At 39.2% G+C, this 19,089-nt stretch overlaps 1 protein-coding gene across 2 annotated transcripts in view; it reads left to right on the plus strand.

The window, feature by feature from the left end:
• The window catches only part of COL4A2 (collagen type IV alpha 2 chain), a 138,716-nt gene that overhangs the window by 88,235 nt on the left and 31,392 nt on the right, over positions 1 to 19,089 (plus strand). For both annotated transcript variants that reach the window (XM_035565603.2, XM_035565604.2), the window contains 16 exons: positions 1,241 to 1,357; positions 2,053 to 2,124; positions 3,706 to 3,741; positions 3,840 to 3,902; positions 6,229 to 6,264; positions 6,931 to 6,972; positions 7,527 to 7,601; positions 8,774 to 8,818; positions 9,997 to 10,056; positions 10,831 to 10,875; positions 13,839 to 13,892; positions 14,161 to 14,227; positions 14,991 to 15,092; positions 15,495 to 15,650; positions 17,450 to 17,542; positions 17,880 to 18,046. In XM_035565603.2, the coding sequence (XP_035421496.1) occupies positions 1,241 to 1,357; positions 2,053 to 2,124; positions 3,706 to 3,741; positions 3,840 to 3,902; positions 6,229 to 6,264; positions 6,931 to 6,972; positions 7,527 to 7,601; positions 8,774 to 8,818; positions 9,997 to 10,056; positions 10,831 to 10,875; positions 13,839 to 13,892; positions 14,161 to 14,227; positions 14,991 to 15,092; positions 15,495 to 15,650; positions 17,450 to 17,542; positions 17,880 to 18,046 (1,230 nt within the window). The remainder of the gene's footprint in view (positions 1 to 1,240; positions 1,358 to 2,052; positions 2,125 to 3,705; positions 3,742 to 3,839; positions 3,903 to 6,228; positions 6,265 to 6,930; positions 6,973 to 7,526; positions 7,602 to 8,773; positions 8,819 to 9,996; positions 10,057 to 10,830; positions 10,876 to 13,838; positions 13,893 to 14,160; positions 14,228 to 14,990; positions 15,093 to 15,494; positions 15,651 to 17,449; positions 17,543 to 17,879; positions 18,047 to 19,089) is intronic.

The following is a 19,089-nucleotide window of genomic DNA, read 5'->3' on the forward strand; positions in this document are numbered from 1 at the left end:
ACCACATTGAGTTGTTTCTCAGTGCTCTGTCTTCCCGCAAGTAAATCATTCTCCTCTGAAGCTCCATGTTACTATAGCTGGACCGCTTCTGCTACCTGAGCAAGTTTTCTTTTTTAGCCCTGCCTGCATGACCTCTGCAATTGCATTGTGGGGGATAAATGCTTTCAGATACTATTTGAACCCGCATGCATCCTCAAGCCCTCCACCCTTCTCACTTGATTATGTTCTCCAACCAGTTTTCTTAGGCCAAAGCACAAAACTGACCATGGCAAGAAGAGAAGGCAAATAGTCACATATATGAACTGTAACAGCAAAGTGCTGGGATGTGGGGCTAAAGGCCAAGAGAGGAGGGTGGCAAACTTGGGTCTGTTTTGGAGTGAGGAATGTGAGTATTTGATGGAACTAGGTGAGGGCATTGACAGATCTCTTTTTCTTCTAAGAAAGTGAGCAGAAGCAAAAAGAAAGCCCTTGCTCTAGGTAGTGAAGAAGGAAGAAATTATTCTGTTTATGTTAGTTTCTGTGTTGTTTTTTTTTTTTTTTTTTTTTTTCTGACTGAGCCCCCTGGAAGAAAGCTGCTCAAGGGCAGATTAGATTTTCATCAATCCCAGTGCAAAGCAATCGTAAGTGCAATTGAGGTGAACATAGGCACTGCAGTGGAAACTCATTTTAAGGCAGGAGTAACTTTTTCCTGCTTTCCTGAGGCATCTCAGAGGCTCAACGTGGAGCTTCTTTAGTACCCCCAGTGCCCTTGGTTTGAGCCCATCTGATCTCTTCCCATCTCTGTACTTACAGCTTCATCATGACACCCAACCTAGCTCCAAAGGCATCACTGACTTTTTTCCTAGCTTGGAAGCTGTTCAAAGCCAGTAATGAACCTTTCTTCCCACTCCTCCAGTGTGAATCACTGAAATTCTTAACAATCTCAGTTCTTGGTGGCTCCCTGCACAGCAGTCTCATCTGGCTTAGTTCTCTGGTTAACAGAGACTGCATTGAACATAGCTTTCTTACCCTTTCTGAAAGGTCCTTCACTACTCATTTATTTCATACTGTCTGGGGCATCTGGTTCAAGCTGCAGCTATATTAAAAAAAGGCACTGTCTGTTTCTTTCTTTGAAAATCATAGTTTCCCATGGATCCAAGTCTTGGGCTTAATGTGAGAATGTCTAAATACTGTGTGACTACAGGAAAAGGAAAACTAGAAACAGATGGATAGATAAACACTTTTTTTTTTTCCTCAACAGGGTCATCCAGGGCAGCCAGGATCAAGGGGGAAACCGGGTCATGATGGCTGTAACGGGACAGTAGGTGACCCTGGCGACTCAGGAACTCCAGGACTCTCTGGTTTCCCCGGTACCATTGTAAGTAGGTGACAGCAAATGAATACGTGAAGTGAAGATCATTACTGAAGCACTTGCATTTCGTGCAAGTGTGTGTTGGAAACTGATGGGACATCTCTTCATAGAGATCCCTTTTGGCGCAGCACAGCATCCTTGTGGACCTACCCAGATGAGCTTCGTAACACTTAGGGCTAGAAGGTCTGCTATACCTATCATGTAGGTCCTGCAGGGAGATTGTTTCAAGAAATACTGTACAGCTTCATCCAAAAGCAGTAAAAGAATATCTGACTCACAATTCCTGATGAGAGTAACCTTTTCCTTCCCTACCCATGCCCAACACACTGGCTTTCCATAGCATGATACGTAGGATCATGCTGCAATGAGCACTGGAGCTCCTTGATTTACCAGCCCATGTGTCAGCCCTGAGTAGCTGCAGCTGCGGCTCTCTCTGGCAGGTGCCATCCCATAATATCATTCCTAAGTAACAGGGAGTTTTTCCCCCTGTATTTCAAATCCATTCCTTTGTGTACCACAAGGGTTTATGCTTTGTTTGTAAACCACAACTTTCCAGAGTTAGACATAGTCTCTGCCGTCAGACAGTGGTACATATATGCTCATGAAAAACCTTACAGATATTTTGCATTACTCGTAACTGTTTATGAATTCACAGATGATATGAAAGCTTACTTTTTTCCTTTTTTTTCGGTCACATCCAGGGAGTCCAAGGACCAAAGGGCCAGAAGGGGGAGCCCTATATACTACCACCGGACATTGCCAGCCGATACCGGGTACGTGTGTCACTCCCGCGAACTGATGAATTTTCAATCAACGCTCAGTACTGTTTTTAAACCAGGTGATGGAGAGTGAGTTTCCCTTACATTCTGGAAGATGCATTCCTAAAGACCCACTTAAATTCTGTGTAGGTTTTGCCAGGCGGCTTCTGCTGTCTCTGGTTACAGCAAAGCCTATCCAATATCCAGGGAGGAAATGTCCACTCACTTACTTGCAGGGACTTCCAGTCTGCAGGTTGATTGCAGAGGTACTGGACAAGGACATAAACCTGTCGATTTTAAAAGGTTTGTAACATTGTACTTTTAAATACAAGTGCAAATGTTGTAGTTCAAGTCTTATCCTCTTTATTCGATGACTACCCGTATATCATTCCTGGTAAAATCACTCCTTTCTCACAGTTTTCTCCACTGAATGATTCCATTTAATATTATGATCCTTTTTGTATAACTTCCATGTAGGAGTTTGGTTGACTTGTGATAATAAATGCTTCAATGTATTATTTAGATATTTAGTAACCCTCAAGTATTCTTAGGGGTGCCCTTACTCTATCTAATCCTAAAAACTTGTTTTGTGGTCACTTGAGTCTTTTTCTCATATGTATAGTTTTGTATAATTTGAAAATATCAGATAATGATAAGTGGTTACATATACTGTTAGAGTGTAAACTGTGACAAATTTAAGTACAAAGCTACATCAGAGCTGTACTCGGCACTGGGATCTGCTAAGTTCATTTAAGTAAATTTTATGCCAGTGATGAGTGCCAAAATATATTTTTCTTTTGACTTTTTTTAATGGAATCTTTTCCTTTCAGAAACTTTTTAAGTTCTTTTCGCTCGTTAGTAGTAATTAGAGAACTACTCAAGTATTTATAGTCAAGAATAGATATTGGCACCTGTATTCATTTCAAAAAGTACTTGGTTCCACAGATTATTCCATTAACTAAACTCAAATTATCTAGATATATATATATAAAAAATAAAAGTTAAGATGATTGAAGGTGTCTGGACTGAATACTGTATTATTTATGGGCTTGAAAGGTCTTTGCACTAGAACATTTTTGGATCCAATTTCCAAAAACATTTCAACATGTACTGCAGTTAAAATATGTGGTCACTGAAAACGGTATGTTCCAAGAGCTTCTCAGTGACTCAGAAGAGAATCAAAATGATTTGGTAATTCCCATGCAACTCATGAAAAATCAACTTGTACATTTCAGCTAAGGTTGTATCCCTAATTAAGCTACTGATTAGATGGGTCTTTCAAAAAGGAATTAAACATGGCCTGTTGTCCATCTCAGCCTTGCAATTTGGATCCCTAACTTCACTAGCCATCTTTGTACCTTCCAAGTATATTGTATGTAACTATACTATATAGAGAAAGTATAAAATCAATCTATGATAAAACACATTAGATTATCTCAAAATATTCATTGAATATATCTGTACATAAGGATTTATATGGAAAATATGCTATGATTTTTAAATAGCTTTTGGAATAAGAAAAAGTTAATAAGAAAATATTTTATTCTATTTTGTGCATAGTATTTACTGCATTTTTTACTTCTTTGCTTTCTTTAGGGAGAACCTGGGGATCCAGGATTCAGTGGTTTTCCAGTAAGTAGTGGTATAGCAAATGTGATAAAGTGTCAACAGTAACTGATATCAAAACAACATGAATTGATGTTTTGGTATTTTCTTTTTTCAATTTAAAGGGACCTCCAGGTATACTGGGTGTTCAAGGACCTGTTGGTCCAAGAGGAGAGCGAGGAAGACCAGTAAGTATGCTTAAAATATTTTCTGTAGGAAATTAACCTAATGAAAGAATCATCTCAGCAAGATTCATTATGTTAAACTCTAGCATAGCAAATGAAGAGAAAAAATGAATTTAGAAATAGCAAGTAGGTGCCCTTGGATAGAAAACCTTGAAAAAAGCACTAAGACACTGATTCTACAGCGATGAGTATTGCACAAAGTATACTTTCTTTCACCCTGTATTACCTGAGGCTCTTGATTTATATTGTATTTCTTTAACCTCCTTGAATGAGTCTTCTTTGTAAAGATTATTGATTGCAGTCCATTTAGGTATCTACAGCCCCCTACACTGAGATATCAGGATCTAAATATGTCCTCTTTTCTTCTCATAAAGGATGTGGTTATCAGCTATCCATACTTCCTACAGGAGATTGAATAGATAATTCTCTTTATTAGTTTTTACAAGACCATTTTATTTTTAAACTTTTTTTTCAGTATTTTTTTTTTCAAAAGTCAAACATTTTTTCAAAAGTCAACATTTACAGCACTGGAGTTGACAACTGGCGCTGACTATTTCTTTGGAAATATTGTGTTCTCTACAGATATCATTTTCTACATTTCTTGTTTACCATGGTTAATGGTTTTATGGGTGAAAACCAAATGTTCAGTATACTTTGTTTTATTTAGGTTTGCTTTATTTTCCTGTAAGAAACTTTATAGCACTTGCTTACTTTTTTGTCTTTTTATTTGTCAACATTTACTTCAGACCTGCTCTACATCACTAATTTTTGGGGAAAAAAAATCAAATTCAGGGCTTCTTACAAACGACCTCCATAACCTTTTTTCAGGGACACCCAGTCCCTCCCCCCCCCCCCCCCCAAATAAATAAATAAATAAAATAAAATAGAATAAAATAAAATTCTAGGACTAAATTCACAGCATGCTAAGCCTCTCCTAAGTTAATTTTCTGCAATGCCTGCTTTATCACTGGGGGTAAGCTGCATCTTATCTTTCTCCTCTGAACCTCCTGAAAGGAAATCTTCTCAGTCCTTTACTTACTTTATTCCTAGAGTGAACCCATTAGTTTCATGAGCTTCACACAGGAGACCCAGCCTACTATTCCCAGGACACTGTGTTGGATGTAAGATGTAAGGAGTGACAGAACTATGCATTTTCTAAGCCTCACGACTACATCCCTCTGGTTACAATCATCACAACATCTCTTTTGAACACTCTGCCATAGTAGATGGATACCCACCATCTCCACTATTAACAAAATAGTTCAAACTATCTTTATCATCTCTGAAACTGTGATGGATCTGGGAAATGCTTCCAGGTTTGCACTGTTCCTCATCCTTGAGTCCTAGATCCCACATGAAGGCAAACGTGGCTCCTCCAGATGGCAGCATGCCCGCACAGTGCATCTGCCCTGTAGATTAGGCTCACAGACTCCTTGACTAACCAAAACTGATTTAGACATTGTTTTGTCAGAACCAGTCCACTGTGTATTTACACAAAGAAACATAGCAAAGGAGAGATATATAACAAGTTTAGGTCTCACCTGACCATCATGATCTTTTTCTTTGTAAGTTTGGGTTGAGGTTGCATAACCCAAGTTGTACCCGCTTTGGGGCTCAGCAGGTGGACAGTTCCATCGACAGCTGTCTCACTTTTATTATTCCTCTTATTCACCATCTCCTTCTCTGAAAAGCTCGTGCTTATTCACCCCACCTCTCCAACATTTGACAGAGTTTTTAATGCTTAGAACCCTTTGGAGCCTATTAACTACCCAAGTTGACTGAAGCAATGTAGGTTTTCTGTCCAATTAATAGCTTTCCTTACTGCTCTTCTTGTAAGACTTTATTGTAAGACAAGCATTTATGTCTGTTCTGGTTTCATTTCCCACCATCTTCCTTTTTCATTCTGTAAAATACCAAATTGGTAATCTGATATACACACATGGTAGTTTAACACCCTTTAAACACCAATGCAGTACCAAGACACTAGTTCAGTGAAGTGCTTAAAGATGTGCTTAACTTTAGGTATGAAGTTAAAAAGTTACTAAGTCAGGATCCAAAAGCGCAAGTTCTTATTACTTGAAATAAAAACAGAATTTCATTACGTCTAAGCTGGGAGACTTCTATTCTGTTAGGAAAGGTTATTGTATGACTTAGGAGAGTATTTTTCAGATCAGTAAACACAGCTAATGTATCAAGAATAGTACATTGAGCACTAAGGATTACACTATTTTACAAATATATGCTTTTATTTCTGACATTGAGTAACTGACCCGCATGCATTGATTACAAAGTGACAAGTAACTTGCTCTCGCGTATTGTGTTTCCCTAGGGACCACCAGGGCCCCCAGGACCACAAGGACCACAAGTAAGTCTTTGTTTCAAAGCTGTTCATGTTGATTTTGTGTCACTAAGGTTTATCCAAGACCCACTTGAAGGCAGTAAAATAAAGAACCACAGGCTGCTCCAAAGGCTGTGTAGCACAAGACCTTCTGTGTTGGCTGCATACCACAAGAAGTTAATCTTACACTGGGATCAGCTACCCTGAAACGATTAAACCAGTTCTAGAGCCAGATTTAATTTGCTACTGTAGTCATAGTAGCTTCCCATGAACAGAGAATCCTTGCAGTCTGCACAATATTCAATTGTATCTCAGTGGAAAAAAAATATAAGTTAATTGTTCTGACCCACCTAGGTATTTTTATTTAACATTTGGTTCCATTAAAAAACTTGCAAAAGAAGTGCTTGATCTTTTCACAACATTACTTAGTGAATGACTCAAAGTCTGTTATAAGAAGCACTGGTAACATGAGATTTCAATTAGAGTCGTCTTTCTGATGTTTACATCTATAAAAATACTTCTAAATCTCTAAAAATACTTTGAGGTAAAACTAGATTGTTGCTTGTTACTCTTCTTCAGTGGCATCCTACAGAGTTCTAAGTCTGAAAAGGCCCTTCAGTGTGTTTAAATTTAAATTTTACATTAGAAAACCAGGTTGTACTTTTAGTAAATCTTGACCTATTGCTTTTGCAGGGCAACAGGGGCCTTGGCTTCTATGGAGAAAAAGGTGAACAGGTAAAGAAAAACTGATGAATTAGTATCACTACAGGACAGAATGATGTTGTTTGCTATTTATAAAGGAATCTATTTTAAATACGCTCTTAGTTGGCAATTATATTACATAATTGTAATAGAAAAGCAAACAAATATATCTTTGAAAGCTATATTTGATAATCTCCGTAACAAATGTCATAATTGAACTAGCTTTTACATCTAACTTTTACATTAGTCTTGGTCTAACTGTGCCTTCATTTACACCAACACAAATCAGAGGTGACATTTCCGAAATTTATAGAGCCAGACTACTTTATATAAAGCAATAGCCTTTACAGTTATTCTGGAAGCATACAGGGAAAGAGCACGTATTGCTTTATGTTTATCCCAGCACAAAGTAAACTTGTTTCTTGCTGTCAATTTATTTAAAGGTTTAGAACTGTATTCTTAGCAGGGGAAAATCTGCATCCCTCTTTTTCTACTCATCATTCATTCCATTCATCAACTGGTGCTGATCAACAACTTGATGAGGTATTGTAACTGTTAGTAAACGTACCCTTACGTTTTCACTGCAGGGACCCCCAGGTCCACCCGGTCCACCTGGGCTTCCTACAAGAGAACTGATGGGTGTCCCCTCTGACAAACACAAGGTAACTACAGAATATTTTCACAAAATTTGAGAGGAGTTAAGAGCTCTCTACTATCAAAACTAAAATATTGTACAAATGTGCTTTTACATATAGTACGTAGAAGACATTAGTTTGTCAAAAGACAAATCTGCTGCTTTCCTGCAGCTTGAATCATAAAGTATTTTTTGTTATTATGTTGGCTATTTAAAAAGCACTTCTCACAAAGTAAGACTGGAGGTATCATAGCAAACTTGCTATTTTTGTTTAAATAAACCCTAGTATGCAGCTACTGGTCATCACTGACGTCTTCTGGTTCCACAACCAGATATACCAGCTAAGAAATCATTCAGTATCTTATTTTCCATAATAATGAATGAAATCATCCTCCTGTAAGAAGCACATTTTAGGGAAGCAATCAGAATTGTCATGTATGTTTCTGTAACATATCTGTATGGTGCAGATGTTTGTATACTTATAGTTAAGGCTTGTCCATAGGTATTGGAGAAATCCTCTACAGCAAGATACAGTTTATTCTCATCTGTTGCTTCTTACTGGGAGCAGAGAGAGTCATACCTCATATAGGTATGTTCTATGGTGAGCACCAATGTCCAGACCAGTAGTTTTCAGTTCTGAATTTGAAGCTACAATGTTCACATGGCTCCAGAAATATAAGTAAACTGGTGTGATACTGAAAGATGTAAAAATATCTTTGGTGCCAAGATGGGATTTCCACGACTAAGGGGAGATGTGAGCTACTTGTCTGGACAGTCTTTGTAGTCAGTTTAGAGATATAGACAATATTGTGAGTAGGTTGCAAATTGTGTCATCCTAAGAGGAATTCTCATATTTGATCAGACAATTCACAGATAAGCAATAGGTAAAACTTGGAGAAAGTGGATTTATTTATAGACATTAACCAGGCACTCACCACCCAGGCATCTTATGAACAAGCCTGGAAATAGCCTACAGTGTTCATATTCCTAGAAACATTTTCAGAAAAACTATGAAATATATATTTTAATGCAACTTTAAAAAAAAAAAAACATGCATTTCATATGATAAACGTACAAATAAAGAACGTAAGAGCGGTGGGTTTCCTCTTGAAAAAGATTTGTAACTTCGTGTTGTAAAAAAGTTAATAAAATGTAAATGGGAATGCCTAACATATCTGAACACTTTTTCTTCATTTTTAGGGTGAAAGAGGAGAACGTGGACAAAAAGGGGAACCTGGACAACCAGTAAGTCAAGTGGAGAACAACAAAGACAAATAATACCAGAGTTAATACTGGTGCATTCTTTGCTGAAACGGTGCAATACAGAGCAACACAAACAGGGGCACCAGTTCTGATGCTTTAGGAAATCTAAACAACAATGTGATACGTAAGAACTCCACAGCACAATCTGCTGTTCTCTTCTTGCTGGTTTACCAAAATACGGTTTTCCCTCACACTTTTTTTTAAATTTTAGCTTTAACTATTAATAAATCTCATTACTGCTGATGGTCTGCTATGTTAAAAATTACATTAAATCCCATTAAATATGTACGTAAGGAAATGTTCTCAATCCTTCTCAGTCTGCTGCCCAGCACATACAAACTTTTGGCCTCATAGGTCTGTTGACTGAGAGTTTATCCCATTTGTTGCTCTATCATTTAGAGCTGTCAACTAAACTTGACTGAATGTGGTTTAATTAATTCACGTGCAAATTCTAGTCTGTCCAAATAGCTTTGCTATTGAGTGGTTCTTTTTTACTTCCTAGAGTGGTTTAAAATACAGTCTTCGCCAACTTGGGATGCCTCACTGGGCATTTTGCAGAGCTTTATTTTCTCAGATGGTCTGGTTAACTTCCCAATGAGGTTATGGCAGAAAGCTACGGTGTGAGCCCTGCTGCCCTCCGTATGCACTTCCTAGTCATATTTTTAGCTGATGGTCAGATTTTATACATGCAGAATTTTGTTGTGACTCTATTAGGAAAACCACAGATTTTATCTTGATGTAGCAGAGTGGGATATGCTTCAGATATGTTTCTCCCTTTTTTTTAATAGCAGCATGCCTGTATTTGCCAAATTGTTCTCTAAAGCTATAATTTGGGCATACGCTGAGTTGCTTAATTGGTTGTATAGCTGAACAATTGCTTTGGCTTCTCTTCAGAGTCACAGTTATAGAAGAAATAAAGAAGGAGGGGATGATAGGAGGGAAACCCTGTCCTCTGCCTAATGGCCTATCCTGCTATTGTGATGAAGCAAGCATGTTACACTCTACTTTAAAGACACTGGTTCTTTCACATGCAGCTATAATTAGATCATGCATGTTTTACAATGATTTTTTTTTCCTTCTGTTTAGCTTCCATAAAATTGTTAATTTTATTTTTTGCACTTTATATAGAAATATGTTAAACTGAATGTAATGTTTCCTAGGGTATACGGTACGCTGGTGAAAGAGGTGAAAAAGGGGTAATGGGCTTCTCAGGACAAAGGGTGAGTCACTCCTTAAACGTAAAATTAGTATTGCTAAATGTGCAAGTCCAATCTGAGACTTTGCCTTTAGGAGCAAAACTTAGATTAACAAGCCACAGACATGGGAGCTCTTCAGCCCATGTCTTCCAAGTTATGGGAAGCTCTGAAATCCCTGGTACAGGAAAGGAAAAATGGCATTTTGAAATGGTAACAGGAGGAGGGCCCCACGTGACTCACAGGTTTGGCTACACCCTCACGGGGAAGCCTCATGCATCACTCACCCAAAGCTGTGCTCGCTCACCATGGTTCCTTCCCTGATCCCCAGCGTAGTCTTCATTTCACCGTTTCCACCTTAGCTCTCTTCAAACTGTGTTCAACAAACATGAGTTTGACTCCAGTGACCCCAGAAAAAATAAATAAAATAAATCCTACTACCTTGTAGCATCTATGGGTGCTTCTCTGAGGGCACTGTTTCTAAGGTGCTTAAACAGGTGCTTAAACTAAGAACAGTACTCAGCATATATTTTTTTAAAATCTCAGCCACTTTAAAATCTTCATGGTCTATTTGTAATCTTCTGATTAAGAGAGAGAAGATAAAAATCTAATACCAGAGTTAATTTCAGATCTTTCCTGTTTGCAGCATACGTGAATCACGGAAAAGTATCTGAACTCTGACTGTTAGTTTTAGAGCTTCAAAATAATTGTCAAACTTATTTTGGCTAAGAAATAATAATGGTTCTTAAAAGATGTGTTATGATGTTACTTATATTTATTAATTTTAATGTGCCTTCTTAGGGACTGCCTGGTATCGATGGCTCTCCGGGACTCAGTGGAGAAAGAGTGAGTATTGCATACACGTCTGTTGTTTCCAACACACATGTAGGCAATCTGTCTGAAAAGTAACGTGTAGAGGACAAATTCTGCCTGTAATTCCACCAACTGTAGTCTAGCAGGCATCATCTGGATTCATCTATCATGGTAATTTTGGGTCAGTTAGTTTATCATCAGTGAGAAAAAAAATGGTCCTGTAATTAAAGTTCATTTTTCCATTTCTACGTGAGCACATTTCAAAAGTGCTGTGGGGAGCTGTTGTTTTCATTGCCTCCTTTACTGCTACCATGACTTCTATAATTTTCTTCTGAGATGCAAAAAGTTACTATTTTGAATAGCTTTCCACAGACACACAGACATGGCTGAGATCTGTGGTCTATGCTACATCTTGGATATCAAAAAAAAAAAAAAAAAAGGAAGGAAACTGATAAATACACCATTAAATCTCTGTCCCCATGGAAACACACCCAAATATTTTTTAATATTTGTGCATTTGTGCAAGCATTGTGTCAGACAAGTAAGAGCTCATACTTTCTGTTTATGCTCAGAAAAAGGCTTCTTCAGTCAGCATTAGAAATCACTTCCATGAAGTATTCAAATAACTATGAGCTGCGTGACTTTTCCATGCTTCTCCATCTTTAATAGGTTTATGAATTTGTCCTGCCACCAAGGCACAACAATAATAACATGAAATGCATGGGACATAAAGCACATGAAGCAATAAAAGTAGCTGTTGTGCAGGTATTCAGTTGATCACAAAACTCGGTGGTGTGGCAGGGAATACACTACCAGTAACACGTGTGGAGAGTGATGCAAAACCCATTAAAGCCAAATGATTGACCTCAACTTAGGTTTCCACTTTGGTCAGAAATGGTCAATGGCTTCCCTTTATTGAAAGTAAATTTTGGCAGCAATTTTAGTGAAATGTACATTGGTTTGGACATGCATGGAAAGGAATAGTTCTGTTGTGTTTTTTTTTTAGGTTGGATATTAGGAGAAATTTCTTTACTGAAAGGCGTGTGCGTCATTGGAACAGGCTGCCCAGGGAAGTGCTTGAGTCGCCATCCTTGAAGGTCTTCAAGAAATGTGTAGATGTAGTACTAATTAGCATAGTTAAGCGGTGGACTTGTCAATACTAGGTTAAAGGTTGGACTAGATGATCTCAGAGGTCTTTTCCAACATGAATGATTCTGTGATTCTATGAAGAGGCTGGTCGGTTTGCTGTTCACAATAATGCCCTTTTTGTTGTTTTTTGAATGATTTGATTCTTAAGAAAGAGAGGATAGTTGCCTTGCCTGCCCACATTACATGAAGTATTAGTTAATTAGGAAGCTGCTGGCTTCACTTCTAGACCACCAGCTCCACCTAGCGTAAAGAGATTTTACACCTGATACTTAATGCTCCTTTTCTGATAGTTCGCAGTATAGTTGCCATTACAGAAAGGTCCTTGATGCCTATGGTTCAGTTCATGGTGTCTTGCTGAGAGCAGTGGAATTGTGCTTTAAAATTGTGTAAATATGCTATATAGTATTAAGGTACTCTATAGGTACCTTAAAGGAGGCTGTAGAGAGGTGGGGGTTGGTCTATTATTCTCCCACGTGCCTGGTGACAGGATGAGGGGAAATGGGCTCAAGTTGCGCCAGGGGAGGTTTAGGTTGGATATTAGGAAGAACTTCTTTACTGAAAGGGTTGTTAGGCATTGGAATGGGCTGCCCAGGGAAGTGGTTGAGTCGCCATCCCTGGAGGTCTTTAAAAGACGTTTAGATGTTGAGCTTAGTGATGTGGTTTAGTGGAGGTTTTGTTAGTGTTAGGACAGAGGTTGGACTAGATGATCTTGGAGGTCTCTTCCAACCTAGACGATTCTGTGATTCTGTGATTCTGTGATTAAAATTCATGCTCCATGTAGAAGTTGTTCCGATTGTGAGAATTAGGAGATGCTGTTTTAAAAATGCTGGCTAATAATCTAACTGGTGTGAATTCTACAAATCTACTGGCTTCAGTGAAACTGCTTTAGTTGATATCAGTTGAGGACCTGGCCACTGTTTTCTACTAAAAGCTCACCTTTTTAACCCCAGTCCTTTTACAGAGTACATACCAGTATTTTCTATAGAGAACAAAGGATTTTAAGAAACTGAGTAAAATGCACAGGTTCTGATCTCTTCTGTATCTGCATCACTGAAATCTGCACTCTTCTTTGTGCACCTGCAGCAGCTGAAATATGTCCTTGTGATTGGATGCATTGTGTTTTACCATGTGTTTTAATGCACACACTTGGGGTTTCAACCATTTTAAGTGAGGGAGGTAGGTAGGACCTTAGACACTGAAATGTTTTCTGTGGTAGGTAGGGATAGAAAATTTCTCTGGGATACAGCGTGCCTGGGGGTAGGAGAGGTAGATGAAGGCATGTTCAGGAGTGGTCCCAAGTTCTTCTCTTTGAGCCAGGGGACCTCTCTTTTGCCAAACCAGCTACAACTGCGTGGAAAACAGCAAAGAGGACCTGTGCACTTCATGCTATTTTGTTGCTTGCTGTTTGCATTTCAGTGAAGATAAGTGCACTCATAATGATTCAGACTCATTTAGTTTTGGTGAAACAGGTTGGCATGTTCTGGCTGCCCAGCCCATGTTCCTCAGGGTTGACCAGCACTGAGGACATCCTCCTTCTCTCCCACCCTGCAGTGTCCGAGGGAATGGTGCGAGTGTAGGTGCTCCATCCCTCTGCACCATTGCCAGAACCTGTGCCACAGCACGTTCCTCTGGCCTTTGATAGGAGCTAGGTATGGTCCAATGGATGGAACATTAAAGCATGAAGAGACTTAATAGATTACCTGAATCGATACACACCAGGAAGCAAACTGCTCAGCTCTATTGCATAGTTTTCACAGTAACATCAGAGGAAGCCAGCTGCTGCAGACCAAATAATTTTATTGTCTCTCTGCTAAAGGAAAAGTCAACCCTTTTTATGTGTATTACAGGGTTTTTCAGGACCTGATGGCCTACCAGGTGGATACGGTCCTAGAGGAGCCAAGGTACTGCTTTAATTACATTTGTTAGAAGCCATAAACCAGGTGTATTTTTCCTTTTTCTTCTCTGTGATGTAATAACAATCAAAGAGTTTGTTGTCACTGTAGAACTAGTCACGTTGTTTGTTGACTTGAAATGTCTCAGATTTCTTAAAAGTTTCTGTAGTGTTTTTGGAAGTTTGTTTCTTTGTGTTTTGTGGGCTTTTGTTTCAATTTTAAAAGAAAATCTTTAGAATAATGTGCTTAAATGCAACGCTTCAACTTCTGTTAACAGGGAGAGCAGGGCGCGATGGGTCCTCCTGGACCACCTGTCTATGTTCCATACCACATTCCAAGAAAAGGTAGGTCTTTTTTGCTTAGATTGCTCATCTTAGCCTTGTTTTACCACCTGCTACACAGATCAAAAGAATGAAAACCTGAGAATTCAACTCCTTCAGAAACTTTGGTTTGCTAAGCTGTTCCAGAATGTATAATTTCCTTCCAAGAGAGACCACTAATCACCTTTTTGCAGACAAGGTGGCTTCTTTGTTTCTCCTGCTGAAGCTGGATTGCTATACAAAAGGCATCCATGCATTCCTGAGCCCACAGAGAGAGAAAAAAAAAAGTGTGACTGTTGTCCAGTAAAAGGAAGAAAGGGAGAGTCTGTGTTCTGTGTCCTTTTTCAGAGTCTCTGGATAAAATGCAGCACTGGCAGCTCATTCATCTAACCTAATGTGTTGTGTTTAAAAAAAAAATAAGAAAAACAAACAAAAATTAGAATCTTTGAGGAATAGAAGAGGATTTGTCTTTTTCCTTTGTGTGATAAATTTCTTTAGTGATCTTTTCACTAGGCTTGTTGTGCCTGCTGTCAGCTGTTGTGCAGAGTTGTCCTGGCTCTGTGTGGCCAGACTAGAATCACATCAAGTGATAAAAGTTCGGAAAGGCCAAAACTTCCAAGGAAAGGAAATTTCTTTCTTTTTCTTTTTCTCAAAAAAAAAAAATCTCAAAACTTTAACATTTTGAGAATTGCAGTAAACAGCGATCTGCAGCATACCGCAAGTCAGCATTTGTGGTCACAAACAGCATCACACTAACGTGTTTTGTGGAACTGGGGATGTCTTTCAGGTACAAGAGGTGAACCAGGCTTTCCGGGTGCTTCTGGACTACACGGAGAACCGGGAGAGCAGGGAGATCGTGGGCTGCCTGGTCTTCCTGGATTCTCTGATGGTAATACCTCAGTAACAGTTGTTCCAACAACTAGACTTTATAGCAAATTTTAACTGGTACAGGATTGAGATGGAGAAAATACATGTGCACTTGGTGAAATATGTGGTGCAGAGTAGTAGATAACTAACTGTGAAGTGTGTTTTGTATTCATGCTTCAGCCCAGGGGGGCTCTGGCAAAACAACTGAAGTAGAGATGATGACAGAGCCTTGCTTCAGGACCTGCTATCGATTTGCTCAAGTGAAAAGTGCGATTACTATTTTTTCTGTGAATTAAAATGTCTCCATTTTTCCTTGCATGCTATGTGCAGTTGCATGAACTGTCCCTTCTGTTACATTACAGCTCCTTGTGCAGCATTGTTAAGAAATTGTTCTGAGTTCTGAACAATTCTGCTTCTGTTTCAGGAGATGCGGATAAGCCAGGTTTACCTGGAGAAATGGGACCAAAAGGTGAAAAAGGTGAATTAGGATCTCCTGCTTATCAGGCAGGCCCACCTGGGTTTCCGGGTAAGCACGGTGAACCAGGGCTCCGTGGTCCTCCTGGTCCTGCTGGAATTCCCGGTAAGTGCAAGAAGAGAGGTGAGGAGAACTCAGGGGAACACCATTGTGTATCTTAAAGATAGTTGTTGGCAAAGCAAAGTGAAAAAGTAGGTTGAGGGAATGAAACAAAATGGGTGGTGGGCAGACACATAGGGTAGAAGTGTTGTATTGTCACTGAGGAAAGAAAGGTTTGCATGATTTTTAGACGTTCCTGTCAGAAATTGAAGAAGAAGTCTGTTTGGGGCTGGTGGAGGGATGGACATGCTTAAACTTGCATTCTGCTCAGGTAAAAATAATTTTCACGGATGAAATTTCAAACAAAAGATGTGTGCCAGTACTCTGGGAAGAGTGTCCCAGTAAGTGTGCAAGAGATCAGAGCTAGATCGAAAAGGGTCTGGAATGGAGAACACTGACTGTAAATGGTAAGTTTAGCAAACAGAGGTTAAAATGAGAAGTTATGGAAAAGGTCGTTTTTTGATCTTCCCCAGTACAAGAAAGATGCTAACATAGTAAAGGGAGTCTTATGAAGGATGAACAAGATGTTTAGGGAGCTAAAGCTTGTGAGATAGAAGGAGTGGCTGAGAGAACTGGATTACTTCCTTAGCCTGGAGAAGAGAAAGCTAAGGGGACATCTTACTGCTATCTTCCTGTACCTCTTAGGAGGTCGCAGTGAAAATGGAACCAGACACACCGAGAGTATAAGTGACAGGGCAAGAAGCAAAGGTCATGAGTTACGACAGGGGAAATTCTGCTTAGATATTAGGAAATCCTTTTCCACCATCAGGGTGGTCAGCTGCTGGAACAGGTTGCCCAGAGAGATGCTTCAACTTCGGAGATACTCAGCTGAACAAGGCCCTGAGCAACCTGCTCTGATTTTGAAGCTGGGCCTACTTTGAGAAGAAGGTTGTACCAGGTGGTCTCCAGAGGCCACTTCTGACTGAGATTGTGTGAAAAGCACCACACTGCCACTTCTGACTGAGATTGTGTTGGGCCTCTGTGAAAAGCACTACACTGCAGTGCAGGAGCAGGAGTGGAGAAAAGGATTGCAGGAAGTAATCCAGAACAGTTGGTCTGTGGTACTGCAAAGTATGTTGTGCTGAGAGATAAAAGCAAAGGAATTCAGGGTGTAAGAGACCAAAGAATGGAAAGAATCATCCACCATAGCAGGAGAAGAAGCAATGAGGAGTAGGGGGCTGGGAAGAAGTTACAAAGGTCTGTGATAGCAGACCTGGGTCCTGGGGTCGTATGTGTGTCGAGGCCATGTCCTGTAACCATGCTGAAATGAGGTCTGAGCATATACATTCCCTGAACCCCTCATGCTGGTCTCCAGCCAAGCAAATACATGTGCTCCAGCCAGTTCCTGGTCACTGGAGTGCTTCAGCCATGCAGTGCAGTCATGGCCAGAGGGACAAAAAGCCTGACAAAGCTGGTATGGGGGAACTGTCCATGCTGAGCAATACCAAAGGTGGATTCTTTGCAAGCAGATGAAAGCAAGCGGGGTTAAAGAATGCAGAGACAAGCGAATGGCCCTGTTGGAGTAGGTGGTTGTGTCAGTACAGACAGGCAAGCAGGATGAAGCTTGGATAAGTAAGGGGGCAGAGGGACCATTAACAAGCAAATGGAATTTACTGAGAATAGGTTTGGGAAGCTGTGAGGAGGGGGAAACAAGACAAGACAAAAATAACAAGCTGGGTTAGACAGTCAGCGGCATTAAGGGTTACAGAAAAAAACGCAGATGCAGTCCAGCTTGAAGAGGGAGGAAACAGGAAAAGTAAATCTAAAATACATTAACTTATCTTTTTATTCAATTAAACTTCTAGGTTCTCTCTTTGGATTAAAAGGACGGGAAGGGACACCAGGTAGACCTGGCACACAAGGTTACCCTGGGCCAAGAGGACAAAAAGGACCCAAAGGTAGTTTATAATACATAACTATAAAGATGCTCTACTGTTATGATGTTATTTTACTGTATGTAAATATAAATAACTGATGTTATTTACTGTGTAAAACTTCCGTTGTATTCAATTTGAGTTAAGCTGAATTATGACACACTCAGGGAGTGACGAATTTGATCTGAGGCTAACACAAGTAAAGGTGTTAGTGTCTTATAAGAAAAAAATAAGCACTTTTCTCAAGTATTTGATAAACTGCTCAAGTATTTTCAAATATATGTATATGTAATGGGTACAGCTGAAAGTGTATTTGTTGTGACAGAGTGTTCTTTCTTATCTTTCCAATCCATGTCCTTAGGCGAAGAAGGGGATTGCAGTAAATGCCTTCTGGGTGATGAACTCCGAAGGGGCTCCACTGGCCCCCCTGGCCCGCCTGGTTTTCCAGGAACCCCTGGCCAGCCAGGGAGAAAAGGAGAACCTGGTGATCAAGGTCCACATGGTATTCCTGGCTACCCTGGAGCAAAAGTGAGATATTTGTTTCTCTGATGCAGTTTTTTATGCCTACTGAAGAATTAAAAACAGCTATTCTCCATGGGGAAAAAAATGATGAAAAGTACTTTTTTCTGTACCACCTCAATAGTTTTCAGATTGCTACAAAATACTGAAAGCCAAAAGATGCTAGGATGGGGATTAAAATGGAATATTTTGAGAAGAGCAAAAGATTTCCACATAATCCAAAATATACTTTCCATTTAAACAAAGCTGTTTCAGCAAAACACTTTCAAGCAGCTGTAGTACTGATTATGATCTGGCCAGAAGGGTAAAAATTTCAGTAGTTCCTTCAAATTGTTTCTAATAATATGCATATGTCAAACTGATTAAATGTAAGGTTCCTGTTTATAAATGCATACGGTCTTCCTAAAAAACACTGTGAAACAGCCCTGAAAAGAGTGCTTTGCTAATAATAACAACGTAGTACTCTCAGTTAGTGCTTTTGGCTTTCTGAACATAAAACAAACTCACTTGCAACTATCTAGATTTTGTTTGTTTGTTTGTTTGTTTGTTTTAGAATTAAAATAAAATAAACATTGGCTTGATTGTTGCTGTAAAAAAAAAGTTATAAACTTTTTTCCGAAAATTCAAAATACTTTTATGAAAATTTCTGTTTTCCTTGAACTGTGAAAAAAAAAAATGGCAAAAGTATTTTTGAAACATTCAGTGTTGAAACCTTGGTTAAATTTTTCAAATTTGCAAGATTTTTTGCCTTTGAAATGAATGATTTCTGTTCCAGAAATCCCAGAATTCCAGAATTTAAGACATAGAATTCTATATAATTAAGACATACACAGACATATCATATTATAGCAAAATATCACCCAGCAGCAAAGCACCTTATCTCAGCTTTTGGTCTGCAACAAATTCAACATAAAACAAGTTACCTTAGTTATTTCTGGTCCATATTCTTAGACAGAAGTGACTCCATAATTCTTTGAGCTTGTTCAGTAAGTTTCATGTACAGATAATAAATACATTTCATTTACATCAGATCTTTGTCAACTTAATGAAAA

This window comes from Cygnus atratus, chromosome 1 (assembly GCF_013377495.2).
Source record: "Cygnus atratus isolate AKBS03 ecotype Queensland, Australia chromosome 1, CAtr_DNAZoo_HiC_assembly, whole genome shotgun sequence".
NCBI classification, from domain to species: domain Eukaryota; kingdom Metazoa; phylum Chordata; class Aves; order Anseriformes; family Anatidae; genus Cygnus; species Cygnus atratus.